The sequence below is a fragment of the Dromiciops gliroides genome, chromosome 5, assembly GCF_019393635.1.
Source record: "Dromiciops gliroides isolate mDroGli1 chromosome 5, mDroGli1.pri, whole genome shotgun sequence".
Taxonomy (NCBI): domain Eukaryota; kingdom Metazoa; phylum Chordata; class Mammalia; order Microbiotheria; family Microbiotheriidae; genus Dromiciops; species Dromiciops gliroides.
The window spans coordinates 297,324,988-297,337,858 of record NC_057865.1 but is presented as its reverse complement, the minus strand read 5'-3'; the positions used below and the strand labels follow the sequence as shown (position 1 = coordinate 297,337,858).

General features: G+C 49.0%; 1 protein-coding gene across 6 annotated transcripts in view; it reads right to left on the bottom strand.

The window, feature by feature from the left end:
- Positions 1-12,871, bottom strand: part of BRD1 (bromodomain containing 1) — a 69,283-nt gene that overhangs the window by 27,137 nt on the left and 29,275 nt on the right. For all 6 annotated transcript variants that reach the window (XR_006353201.1, XM_043965601.1, XM_043965599.1 and 3 more), the window contains exons 5-7: positions 12,562-12,690; positions 11,678-11,990; positions 4,986-5,246 (exon numbers count right to left, since the gene is read on the bottom strand). Coding sequence is in view for 5 of the 6 variants with exons in the window: in XM_043965601.1 (XP_043821536.1) it covers positions 4,986-5,246; positions 11,678-11,990; positions 12,562-12,690 (703 nt within the window). In the remaining variant the exon portion in view is untranslated. The remainder of the gene's footprint in view (positions 1-4,985; positions 5,247-11,677; positions 11,991-12,561; positions 12,691-12,871) is intronic.

Sequence of the window (12,871 nt, the reverse complement as noted above, 5' to 3'; positions counted from 1 at the left end):
CTCACCTGAAGGGGAGGCCTTCACAACACGGAGGACAATCTGCTCAAGTTGCCGTTTCAAGCCTTGTACCCAAACGCAGCAAGCTTGACAAGCAAAACGGGGGCTTAGTCTGACTCACTTGGCCCAGACAAACAGCCCAAATCCCTCTAGAACTAACTACCTCAAGAGATCAGAGAGCTTGCCCAGGGCTTCCTGGTTTAGTAAAGCCTGTTTAATCGTAAAACAACTGGTGGGAGGCCAAAAGCTTGGTCACCATTTAGAGCGAGCTCCTCCCCAGTGCAGGTTCCTGACACAGGGACATCCAGGCACAATGGCACTGAACGCTTCCGGGGCCACAAGTAGAAATGGCTCCTCACAAGACCTGGGGAAACTTCTGTTAGGGAAACCATCACACCTCCTCCATTCACTTAAAATACCCCAAAATTATTTTGTGACTTAGCACAGACCAAAAGAGGTGGCCTGGAATGTTTTTCAGACCAAAAATGACAGCCTTTTCCCAAGTTTACATTATCCAACAAGCCCCTCTGGGTAGGAGATGGAAGGGGAGCTCTTAGGGCTTCTCCCCTAGGAGTACTTTCAAGGAGCAGAGCAAGACTTAGGCCCCGGGACCCCGTGTGAAACAGGCAAAAGACTCCAGTCTTCCAAGTGGATAGAAAGGAAACAAGGAATTTTAGGGACCAATCTTCCAATCGTTTCCATGTAGTTAAAATCTCAGGGATTAGGTTACTTTTGAATCACTAATCATGGGAGGATTTCTGTTGTCCCATCAGACCATTCGGTCCTTTTACTGAACATTAAAACCTAACAAATGGGAAGCATCGTCGCTTCCTGCAGGGATGGCCATTATCACTGCTGTAACTGTGTGACCCTGCAGATGTCCTCATCCCCTTCTCCCCTGCTCATCATCTACTCTCTCATGAGGCTCTTTATGCCAGGATTTGGGGAGGGAGAAGAGAGTTCTGACAGAAAAGGCTTTGTCCACAATTGTGGGAAAGGCAGGGCAGGGACACCACTTGCTCTGGGCCAGGCACGGCCCAAAGCTCTTTTATACAAAGATGGCCTGGCTTGATCCTCACAGCCCTGGGGGATGGGTGCTATTACTACAGATGAGGAAACTGAGACAATCTGACGTTAAGTGACCTGCCCAGGATGACCCAGCTACTAAGGCTGTGAGACAGAATTTGAACTCAGGTCTTCCAGACTCCTGGTCCACCCTTCTTTGCACTCTGCTCCTCTGAGACTGTCTGAAGTTGTGTTTCTGAACTTTAAAAATACATTCTCAAGACATTCATATTTTTATCGAAACACACTACAACATTTATCTAAGTTCTCACAAAATGGTTAAGATCAACTCACTTCAAATGCTAACCCTGAAAAAGAAAGACTTTTTTTTTTCTGAACAAATACTCTAAAAGCAAAGCAGGTAAGAAACTCCTCTGACTCACATAAAAAGGGCTAGAGAGGGTGAGAGTCTAACACTCCCTTTCCATGAGGGGCACTTTTGAGAGAATGGAGACATTGTCTACCATCCTGATGAAAAACCAGAGCCATGTGTGTTGTTATAAATGCCCTGGAGAGAGAGGTATTGGAAGAGTGTGAATATTGCCTTGATCACGTAAAAGTAACTAGGACAATGTAAAAAGAAAACAAAATTACAGCCTTCCATTGAGTGCCCACACTCAATGGGCCAGACCCAAAGGCTAATGGCAAACATCTCTCTTTCAGCTCCAGGAAAATAGGGGGGCCAAGGGCGCCCGAGGCCTCCTCCCTCTGAAGGGCAAGCAGCGGGCTGGCCTTCTGTTGTTGTACTCTGACAGAACTAACGAGGCCTCCTGCACCTAGGACCTAAAGAAGGGCTCTCCTGTGGCCAAGGGGAGAGACAAGTTGTGCATGGATCGTCTTTATTTATCATTATCTATTAATTATTCCACTTTCTCTTCAGGGCCAAATTCTCCCCCTCCCCCGCCCACTGAGAAGGCTGTGTAGACAACGGCCTTGTTAGGAGGCAGACAAATCAAAAACTGATATGTACAGGATATTGATGCCCAGGAGGTGAAGACCACCAGTACCAGCTGTCAAAGGGAAACCAGGTCAGTGACTTCCTAAAGCCCTGGGCTCTGCTCCCTGCGGGATCTGAAGGCATCCAGAGTAGGGGACAAGGCCAGGGAAGCCTGGCCGGAGTGCCCGGGCTGGAGGCTCCTGCCCTGGGCAGGCTTCCTAAGGTGCAGGCTCTTCAGGGGGACGGGCTTCAAGAAAGGATCCTAGTCACTTGGCCGTCAGGCTCCCTGCACCGACACTGGGGGTTTTGTGCAGAACAAAGCTGACCTAACCCATCATTCAGTGACTCCATCTCTCGAAGCAAGACCAAGCCTGCCAGAATGGCCAAGCCCCTGGAGAAGGCCGGGTGACCCCAAGGCTCTGGCTTTTCTTTTTTTCCATGTATTTTGGCCACTGTATTTCACTCCTTTGTCATTCTACACTTTCTGTATTTACAGATCACAAAAATTTAAAAAAGTAAAAAGGGGCCCACAGGCTGCTCCAGGAGACCACAGAGGAGAAGGGAGAGAGGGAGAGAACACGTCTTTATTAAGCACCTACTATGTGCCGGGCACTGGGCTAAGCACTTTACAACCATTACCTCATCTGATCTTTACAACAACCCTGGGAGGGAGGTGCTATCATGATCCCCATTTTAGAGTTGAGGAAACTGAGGCAGACAAAGGAGAAAGGACTTGCCCAAGAACCCACAACTAAAGATTCTAAGGCCTGATCTGAACTCAGGTCTTAGGACATTCAAGCCACTTGGGGCTACAGGATCTGCTCGCTGTGGTTCAGGGAACACTTGGGGAAATGGTGCATCCCTTCAGCGCTGGCCTGCTAACCACGACCTCTTCAGGCTGGTCTGGACCTGGCCATGCCCCAGGTAGGAGGGTGTCAAGAATTCATCTTACGTTTTGAGATGACCAAGTGAAGTATGGTGTGCGTGAATTGATGTAATTCATGGGACTTACGTAACATCAGGATTCTCTTCCTAGAAAATCCCTCTCAACAAAATAGCGGTTTGTGTCTAAAGCTGCACCAGTGACCCTCCCCTTCTATAGAAGGGAGCAAGTTCCATCCAACAACTCATCCTTCAGTAAGGGCCTCGGCTTCTTCCGCTAAATTCAGACAAGGTTTTCTTCAAGAAAATAGCATCCTGCAAAGAGCCATTAGCCTGGTCTCCCCTTTCCCATCTACTAGGATGGGAAGTCAGTGGGTCTCTGTCAATCCCTCTCGTGGAAAAGAGGGACAAGAAAGCCCCCAAACCAAAGAGGGGGGCCTGGCCATAGTCACCCCACCAACCGCTGCCCATGAGGATCCAGGAGGAGCCAAGATGAGGAAGGAGTTAAAGCTACAGCGACCTCTGGCAACAAATGTCCAGCAGGCCAGAGAGATTTCAGACAGTGCTCCCAAGAAGCAGAAAAGTGCCTGGGAGGTCATGACCCTACTCAGCACTAGACAAGAAGTACCTGAGTGAGCAGGGTCCCCAACAAACACCACCACCAGTGACACACACAGGGCCTGGCACCCAGGAGGTGCCTAATGACTGACTGGAGGTGGGAGGAGGGCTGCAGACAATCACTTCTAAAGGGAGAATCTGTTTTCTTAGATCGCCAGCGATCAACTGATCTAAGAAATCTCAGCCTCCACTCATCTAGAGCCCAACAAATGAATCAGTAGCTAGCCTAAGTGAGGGACAAAATAAACAAGCTGTCCCCAAAAAGGCTTAAGACTTGCGTGTCCCAAGGCTCTTCCTGGATCGGTCAGCTCCTGCTCCTTTGGGGAGCACCCAAACACTGCCCTGGGAGTACTGCAGGAAGCCAAAGGTGACAGGTACCATGACCAAGCACCCTTTGTGCCATCCCCAACCCTGAAGGTTTTGAGGGGATCAGAAAGTCACACACAGGACTGGGGGCAACTATTCACTCTAGGCCCTAACGCCTTTCTTCCTCACAAAAACTCCCCCTGAGAAAGGCAGACAAACTGTTCCTAGGCTGGACTCTGAGGCCAGAGCAGGCAGACTAATAAATAGCCTTCAAGGCCCCAGTGACACAGGGCATGCGTACAGAAGCTGGGGGGGGGGGGGGGGGGAGCGCCACAGAGCAACCAATGTTGGCTGTGCATTCCTCTGTTTTGTTCTTTTTTAAAAACCTCTTCCTTTCAGGGACTAGGTTTTCTGATTATCTCAATGAGGGGTGAAGGTGGGAGAGAGGGAGAGGGTGGGCCTGGGAGAAAAATTAAAATGAATTTTTGAAACCTCTTTCTTCTAAGTGCAGGGTCTCCAGGAGAGGGAGACAACTCTGGGGACATGAAGGGACAGACCCCCATGAAAATCAAGTTCTTAACAAAAGGGCTCATGGAACAAAGGGAACCTCAGTTCCTACCCGAGAAGCTCCATCTTTTCTATCAGTTTGCTGCGGATCCCAACCAGCAAAACAAAGGCAAAGGATGAAACCAACAAAAGATCAGAGAGAAGAATCAATGGGCGAGCGGCCAGCCTTATCTTCTCAGCAAGGAAAGGCCGGCCAGGAAAAAGCCAGGCTTCTGGCCTCTCCAAGCCACACACAAGCCATCGGACTGAGCCCCAGAGTGATCTGGAAGCAGGTCCTCTGCTTCTAGCTCATTCAATGTCCCTGTAAGATTCTAGCCCAGGTTTTTAGGCTTCTTTTGGCCGCCTGTTAAGACTGTAACCATTTTTTTTTAAATCAATGGTTTTTAAATATAATTTGTGAACAAATAATTTTAAAAGAGACCAAATACAGCATATGCACTAACTTCATTTGTCAAAGCCAAGATGTTTTGACAGGAAGCCCTTTGAGCAGAAGCACTTTTCTGACCAAATGTCTCAATAATGAATCCGTGCCCCATTCTAATCCTATATGCACAGGGGAACAAGCAGCCCCCAACCAGCCCAGAGAAGCCCCAGGCCAGAGGTGCCTCCTCACCTTCCTCGTCTGCTTCCTGTTCTAATGGCGCCCCTTCCTCTTCAAAGCTCCCAATACCTGACTCCAGTGGAGGGGGTTGGCTGTTTGGTTGACTCAGCTTGTTTCGAATAACAGCAATTTCTTTTTTTAATAACTTTGCTCGTTTACTTCTTGACCCACTGGATTTCATTGAGCACGTCATATCCAGTTTGTCCAACAATTCTTTTAGCTGTTCTTCCAAGGACATGTGCGCTCGGTTAGCTGGATTTAGTAACCGATCCACTAAAGTAAAAAGAGAGAGAGAGAGAGAGAGAGAGAGAGAGAGAGAGAGAGAATTGAAAGTCTTTTATTAACAATTTGTTTGCATAACTGTATTGTAAACAAGCACAAGAAATAACTGCCCCAAAGTGTTTTCCTAAACCTGTTTTTGGGTGCCAAGTAGTTCTACTACTCGGGAGGGAATGATCACCAAATCTACTAACTGCTAACATGACAGCCAATAAAGGCAAGAGAAACCATGTTTCCAAAAAAGTCGATGCATGGAAACAGATCCACTACATGACACCTAGAGCATAACATAAAGACACAATGAGGGGGCAGCTAGGTGGCGCAGTGGATAAAACAACTGGCCTTGGATTCAGGAGGACCTGAGTTCAAATCCAGCATCAGACACTTGACACTTAACTAGCTATGTGACCCTGGGCAAGTCACTTAACCCTCATTGCCCTGCAAAAAATTTAAAGATAAAAAAATAAAAAGACACAATGAGGGGGGCAGCTAGGTGGTGCAGTGGATAGAGCACTGGCCCTGGAGTCAGGAGGACCTGAGTTCAAATCCAGCCTCAGACACTTAACACTTACTAGCTGTGTGACCCTGGGCAAGTCACTTAACCCCAACTGCCTCACCCAAAAAAAAAAAAAAAGACACAATGAGTATGCATGTGCACATGGGCTGGGCCAAATCCTGTCCTCTAAGAGTCCCCAGTCATGACGTCGGGCACATGAGTCAACCCAGCTCAATGTCCCTCCACCTATGACTCGGGAAGATAGTCAGATAAAGATCTAGCATATCGAACAGGCCATGGGCAAAGCCCCAAGTGGCACTGCCAGCACAGACCTGGTCCATAAATCAAATGGGAAAACTAGGCTTTGTTAGCGAATATTCCAGTGCTCAACATGTGACCACAGGGCAGCCAGCTACCTCCCACATGCACCAAGAGGAAATGCAAGTAGACTGTCTCATCCCACCAGTTGGAAGGGAACAGCCACACGGTATGAAATCAAGCATTGTGCCGTCACAGAACAAAGGAAATCAAACCCCAAGCTCTCCCTACTCAATGCCATTCGCCTTCCCCCGCCCCGAGCCCTGGACAGTGAATCCAGCCCCCCCCCCACTCTGCAGCATCAATGAGGCACCCCTCAAGATCCCAAGAGAAGCCCCTCCAGACCGTCAGTTTCACGTGTTACCACACAGTGAGGACACCCGGAAATCATGCGCCCCAGGGGAACACGCAAGGGAGGGACATGAGAGCAGGGAGCAGCAACACTCACTTCTGGCCCTGACTTAGCGCAAACACAGCATTAAAGTTATTCAAATATTTGACAGTCCACTTTTAAGGAGAATATTTTTTTCTCCTCCTGCAAAACATGTAGGGTTTAGAAATTTGCTGTGGAGGCTGAAAGGCCAGTCTGGACCTTGTCGATCTCTCCAATTGCCATATTGTTTTCTGGGAGCCATGGAATGAAACTCCCATGAAGATGCACTTGTGGCCTTCCCTGTTCCAGGCCTTTTTTCCCTTGGCCCAAATAAAATCCTAGATTTGGCTGTGTCAACTAAAACCTAAACTAGGGAAGGCTGAGGGCCCCTTCTCAATAGGTTCCTCTCTGAACCTGCAGGTCCATCAACCATGGTTGGTATCCTGATATTTTGCATTTGTTTAAAAAAAACAAAACCATGTTTGCTGTTGATAAAGTTAAGAAACCACAATCTAACTGTAGGCCAGCTGAATACCAAGTAACTTGGAAACCACACAAGAGTGGCAAAGGTGTGCTGGCCAAGGAGTCAGCGGTGGCTGCAAAGCCAGAAGCGCCCAAAGAACCCAGGGTGCTGAGTTCCCCGACCACAGGTTTATGAAGAGAAGAGACATTCTGGGCAGCCTAAGTCCAGATTATAAATCTGTTTTTACAGAGCTCCAAATAAATGCCCAGAGAGCCCTCCCTGAGGCCAGAGCACCCAGGCCTCCTGATCTCATTGTCACTGAGTAGAAGCCAGGGGCAATGACCTTTCTGCTACGGCCTGGCACACAATGTGCCCAGGTGGGTGGACAAACCTCCTGGAGGATCAGCCCAGTGGCCTAAAGACAAATGGAATTCCTCTTCCACGGAACAGAGAACAGCTCCCTCAATGATGGGAGGCAGCTGGCATGGCCCCCAAGGTCTCACCAATGCAGATGCTTCAGTCAGATGCCACCTGCCCCTCTCCCCACAACACCTTCCACCTGACTAATGGCTTGCCCAAAAGCTCATGCCCACAGGGGCCAGATCTCCTCCACCGAAATCCCCAGATCTCATTCCAATCCACAATGGCCACACGCACGCCCCAGCCCCCAACCTCTTCCTCTCTTTTTTGACCCCAAGTCTGAGCATTCACCTTCCTGCCATTTGGCCACCACCCCCCAATGGGTTGAGCCCAACATTCTAAGCTCTGAAAAGCATCCTGGGTCACTCCGTCACGGGCCAGGCCCTGCCTTGCCTTTACCTAGAGCCGACCTTCCCAGCGAAGAGCCAGCCTTCAGGACTCGGGCTTACACTCCGCCTCTCCATCTTTGCCCCCAGGTCAGCACGACAGACCATCGGAGTGCCAGCAGCCCATCTGCCATGTTCTACCAGGCCAGGACCAAGTCCAAAGGCCCAAGGAAGAGGAAGCCGACATCACTGCTGGCTCTGCGACCGGTCTCGCCAATGATACAGGAGCTATAGCCAGTGAGTCGGCAGCCCAGACACTCCCCTTTCTCAACATCAACATGCTGGCTTTCTTCCAATCAGACAGCTAGCGCCACTCCACTTTCCAGTCTTTCAAGATCAATGACAGTGGCTCAACAGCCATAGCCACCAGTGGCCTGGAGGAGGGCCCATGCAGCCCAGACTTGGTGACCAGCCGATAAAGCCCTGAGCCCTGAGCTCCAATGTGGCCTGTGATCCCAGACTAATCCCTTCACCAATGCTTGCCTCAATTTCCTCATCTGGGAAAGGGGTAATCACACACCTCCCTGCTCAGGTTGTTATGAGGATCCAATGAGAAGTACTTGGCCCTAGGACTGGCACAAAGAAGTGCTAAATGCGTGTTAGCTGCTATTGTCACTGCTGTTACCATTAAAAACTCCATTTCCCACCATTTCAGGGCTGTCCTTGGCAGAGAAAAGAAGAGCCTGCTCGCCCTCACCAGAACACGTGGCTTCCCTTGCTCCCATCCCCTAGCTTTTTAAAAACCTATGCTGGCCAATGAAGTGCCCTGGGGACCCCCACGGGGCTCTGAACCAGTCCCACCTTTCGTTGTCTTCAAAGACCACCTGCCATCCCTCCTGAACTGATCTCCCCTATCAGAGTTCTAGCCCCAGGCTCTTACTTCTCCCCTTCCTCTGCACCCTAGGAAATATGCTCCCCCCAAAGCTAAGGAGCAGGTCAAGGTCTCCCCACACGTCCTCTCCTTTATCCCCAAGGCCAAGAAGACTTAGTCACAACTCCACCCCAGCCCAAACTTCTCTGCATTATTTCTGCCCCAGGGAGTTAGAATCAGATGCAGAAGGTCCTGGATCCAAAATCCTCCTCTGTCACCCACTACTGCTGTGACCCTGGGCAAATGATTTCACCTCAAAGGGACTCAGTTTCCTGACCTGTCAAATGAGTGTTGAGGTACCAATCAATGTCCCAATGGAATTACCACTTTGGGTCAGGCGGCCAGATGGAGAGCTCTGACAGACAGGAGCCCCAGCGGGGCAGGAGGTCTGACTCAGCCCGCCCTTCAGTGGCCCACTCTGTGGCAAGGACCAATGGCCAGTGATTCTCCTGCGGGCTCACTGTCTTCCCCCAAGTGCCCTTGCCCACACCTCTTCCACTCCTACTTCCCACCTCCTGCTCCTAAATTTCCTCATGGGAATATAGGCCTCTGGCCTCCTGTCTCTCTAAAGTTGCAGATCTGGGGGCGGCTGGGTGGTGCAGTGGATAGAGCACTGGCCCTGGATGCAGGAGGACCTGAGCTCAAATCCAGCCTCAGACACTTGACACTAACTAGCTGTGTGACCCTGGGCAAGTCACATAACCCTCACTGCCCTGAAAACAACAGCAACAACAAAGTTTAAAAAATAAAGCTGCAGACTCAAATTCCCACGAGCCCCATCCCACCCAGTCCCCATCATGGAGGAGCACTGGGATAGCCCAGAGGTCTTGTCCTTGTGACCCAGAGCCTGAGGGACATTCAAGGAGGTGAGCTGTCATGCTGATGGCGCGCCTGGGTTTTTATTCCTGGACTGGTGACTGAGGGCTTCTTATAATTCCTACTGTGAAGCTTCTCTGGCTTAGCAAATATCCATGCTGAGTATTCTCCCATCCGTTCCTTTCCACTGGAATGTCTCCGAGGTGATAGCACCATATGTCAAAGACTGGTTAGAACTAAGATGATCCTGCCTGATCCCCTCCCTCAGATAAATCAAAGCCCTCACATTTCCTCAGAAACAACTCTGTTCTGGGCTGGTGCCATCCTGAAACACAACTCTTGGTCTGGACCCACTTTCAGTTGAGACAAAAGAAGATCAAAAAAGAGGTAAGAGGCTTCCAGGGGACAGAGCCAAGATGGCAGAGGAAAGGCAGTAACTGCTCAGACTTCCTAACACGGTTACCCCCCAAAACCTTCAAACACAGCCAGCAAACACATCCTGGAGCAGGAGACCCCACAAAAAGATGGCTGAGATTATTTTCCAGTTAAAGACACCTTAGAGGTTCAGCAGAAGGGGGAGCCGGGCTGGACAGCACCGCAATCGAGCCAACACAGATACAGCCTCAGGCAGGCTGCACTGGGAGAAACTTCCCCCCAAGACTCTGAATCAGCTGCAGTGCCAGCATCTTCTGGAACGAAGCTCAGGGTCTGGTGAGAGGGCTGAGAGGCTGGCCAGGGGGAGTCTACAGGGGCGTATGCAGGAGCTAAGGGGGCATTTGGATGTCCTACCCCAGCAGGGGAACCAGGAAGAAACCTTGAGAGGTGGCAGCCCAGGTGGGGGAGGGCTGCAGGCTCATCGGAGCTAGCACCCACTGCACATCAAGTTTTGCTGTCTGGATGATTGGCAAATTGGCCTGCGGCTATCTACAGACCAGAGAAAGGGCCAGGTGAGTGAGGCAACTGCCCCTCATTAAATCCTAACACCTGAGAGTCCCTGAAACTTGGGACAATATATCATGGAAGCAGGACCCCACACTAAGAAGGAGTTGAAAGTCAAGTGAAAGACAGGCAGGCTGAGCAGGCAGAGAAAAGTGCGAACCAAAGAAAGCTTCTTTAGTGACAAGGAAGATTGAGGCCCATCCTCAGAGGAGGATAGCAACATCAGGGCCCCTACATCTAAAGCTTCCAAGAAAAATATGAATTGGTCTCAGGCCATAGAGATGCTCAAAAAGGACTCTGAAGATAAAGTAAGAGAGGTAGAGGAAGAAATGGAAAGAAATGAGGGTTGGGAAAGCTAGGTGGCACAGTGGATAAAGCACCAGCCCTGGATTCAGGAGGACCTGAGTTCAAATTCAGCCTCAGACACTTAACACTCACTAGCTGTGTGACCCTGGGCAAGTCACTTAACCCCCATTGCCTCACCAAAAAAAAAAAAAAAAAAAAAAAAAAAAGGACATGAGAAAAAAGTCAATGGCTTGAAAAGCGAAATAGAAACAACTCTGTTCTGAATTTACTGAAATGACATGAGCAACTCAACCTCATGCACAGTCAAGTAACTGACCCCCTAAGTCAGCCACAACCTGGATAGGAGAGCCACAAAATTAAACATGCCAGGGGCTAAAATAAACTCTCAATTAAAACAGACTATAGCATAAAAACTTAAGGGTTAAAAAAACCCACAGAGGAAAAAGAAAAGTATCCAGTAGGCAGGGAATAAACTGGTTTGACTCCTATCTGAGTTCTCTAAGTGCACATGGGTCACTTAGCCCAAGCCACACTTCATTGGGAATGCCTGTTCCAATGGTCCCAGGTGATTGTTCAGTCTGCTTTAAGGCCTCCAACCACCCAGTGGACAGCTTCACAAGGCAACCTGTTGTATCTTGGGGAAAACGAAGTCAAACTGAAACATCCCCAGGCAGTTCCTTGTTCTGTTCCCTGCGGCAGAGCCCACCGAGTCCTACTCATGTTACCAGAAAAGCCTTTGACACACCCACCGAGCGTTCACTCATGCCCTCTTGTTCTTCCCACCAGTCACCAATGGCACATTTCCCCAACGATCCTGCACTGAACACTTGTCAAAATCCTTCATAAAGCACAGTGCCCCAACTGCCCATGATGCTCCAGGCATGGTTGGATCCCAGGGGAGAACAACAGGGCGGTCCCCTCCATCATTTAGGACCCAAGGCAGAGATTATTCATGAGGCTTTTGAGCACAGATCACAACCCCCAGGCCCTTTCTACTGACTCTATGCAGGTCATAAGTTTGAAACATAACTTCTTACCGTCTTCCCAAGAGAAGGGCCGAGGAGGCTCCAACTGTGGCCGTTCAGGTAAGTGCATTCCAGTTTCATGGTCGAAGCCAACCCCTTCAGCGTCCCGCCGCGTCTGCCTCAGGACAAGCCCGCCTTGGTCTCTCAGCCGTACAGCTGCTCTATAAAATATGGTGTCCTTGGCATTGTATTTCATACAATTATCTATAATGAGATGGAAATCTTCTTCAAACTCATTGAGGTCTCTGTAACCTTGAGCATCTAACCGTTTCCTCATTGTGGCAAAGTCCATGGGATGTTTAATGTGATCCAAATAATCTGGAACCTGAGGTTTGAGATTAAAAACAAAAAACAAAAAAACAAAAACAAAAAAAACAAAGAAAATTATCTAAAACAAAAAAACAAGAAAACAAGGTAGTTTTTCTATATAACAAATAATACACATTTAAACCTCATTTAAATTAGCCATGAAATCAATCATAACAGTAATAAATTGTAAAGCTAAGTGTATTGTCTGAGAGAGAAATAAAAAGACAAGGTTGGTTTTTTTTTTTTTAGGTTATACATTAATTTAAGGAACAAATAACTCTCAAATTAAGCTTAAATAAGTATTAAAGATTTCAAAGCACACCACTCAGAGAACCAAAGGGTGGAAACACCTTGCAAAGAGAACAAACCAAATATGAAAGTTTGGTCAAAATGTTTAAAAATGCAAGCATGCCAGCTCCAGCCCCCACAAAAAAAAAATGCCAGCAACACCAGCCAAACCACATCCTCATACTAGAAAATACAGAAAATAAGCAGGGAGATAACATTTTGTGCTGTTGGACATTCTGACAGAAGGACATTCACAGGAAATTTCAAAGGAAGACTGAAGCCCGCAGCCAGGCACACACCTCTTTCAGATTCACCGGCTGCGCAAAGATGCGTGCAGGGTCTTTCTCTTGCAACTGGTCCAGGACTGAGCGTAAGAGAACCGTGAATGGTGTCAGTTGCAACTCCAAGGCGACTTGCTCCACCTTCACCTACACAGAGCAGAGGAGGGTCAAGAGTGGAACAGAGAAGCCAGGCACGGCGAGGCCTCACCCCTTAATGCAGAGGGTCTTTAGCCAATGCCCTTGGGTGAGTCTGCTGGGGGGGACGCCACCCACAGATGGGAAAAAGCTTCCTCCCCACTCCCATTCCCAGGCACCTGTCACAAAGGAC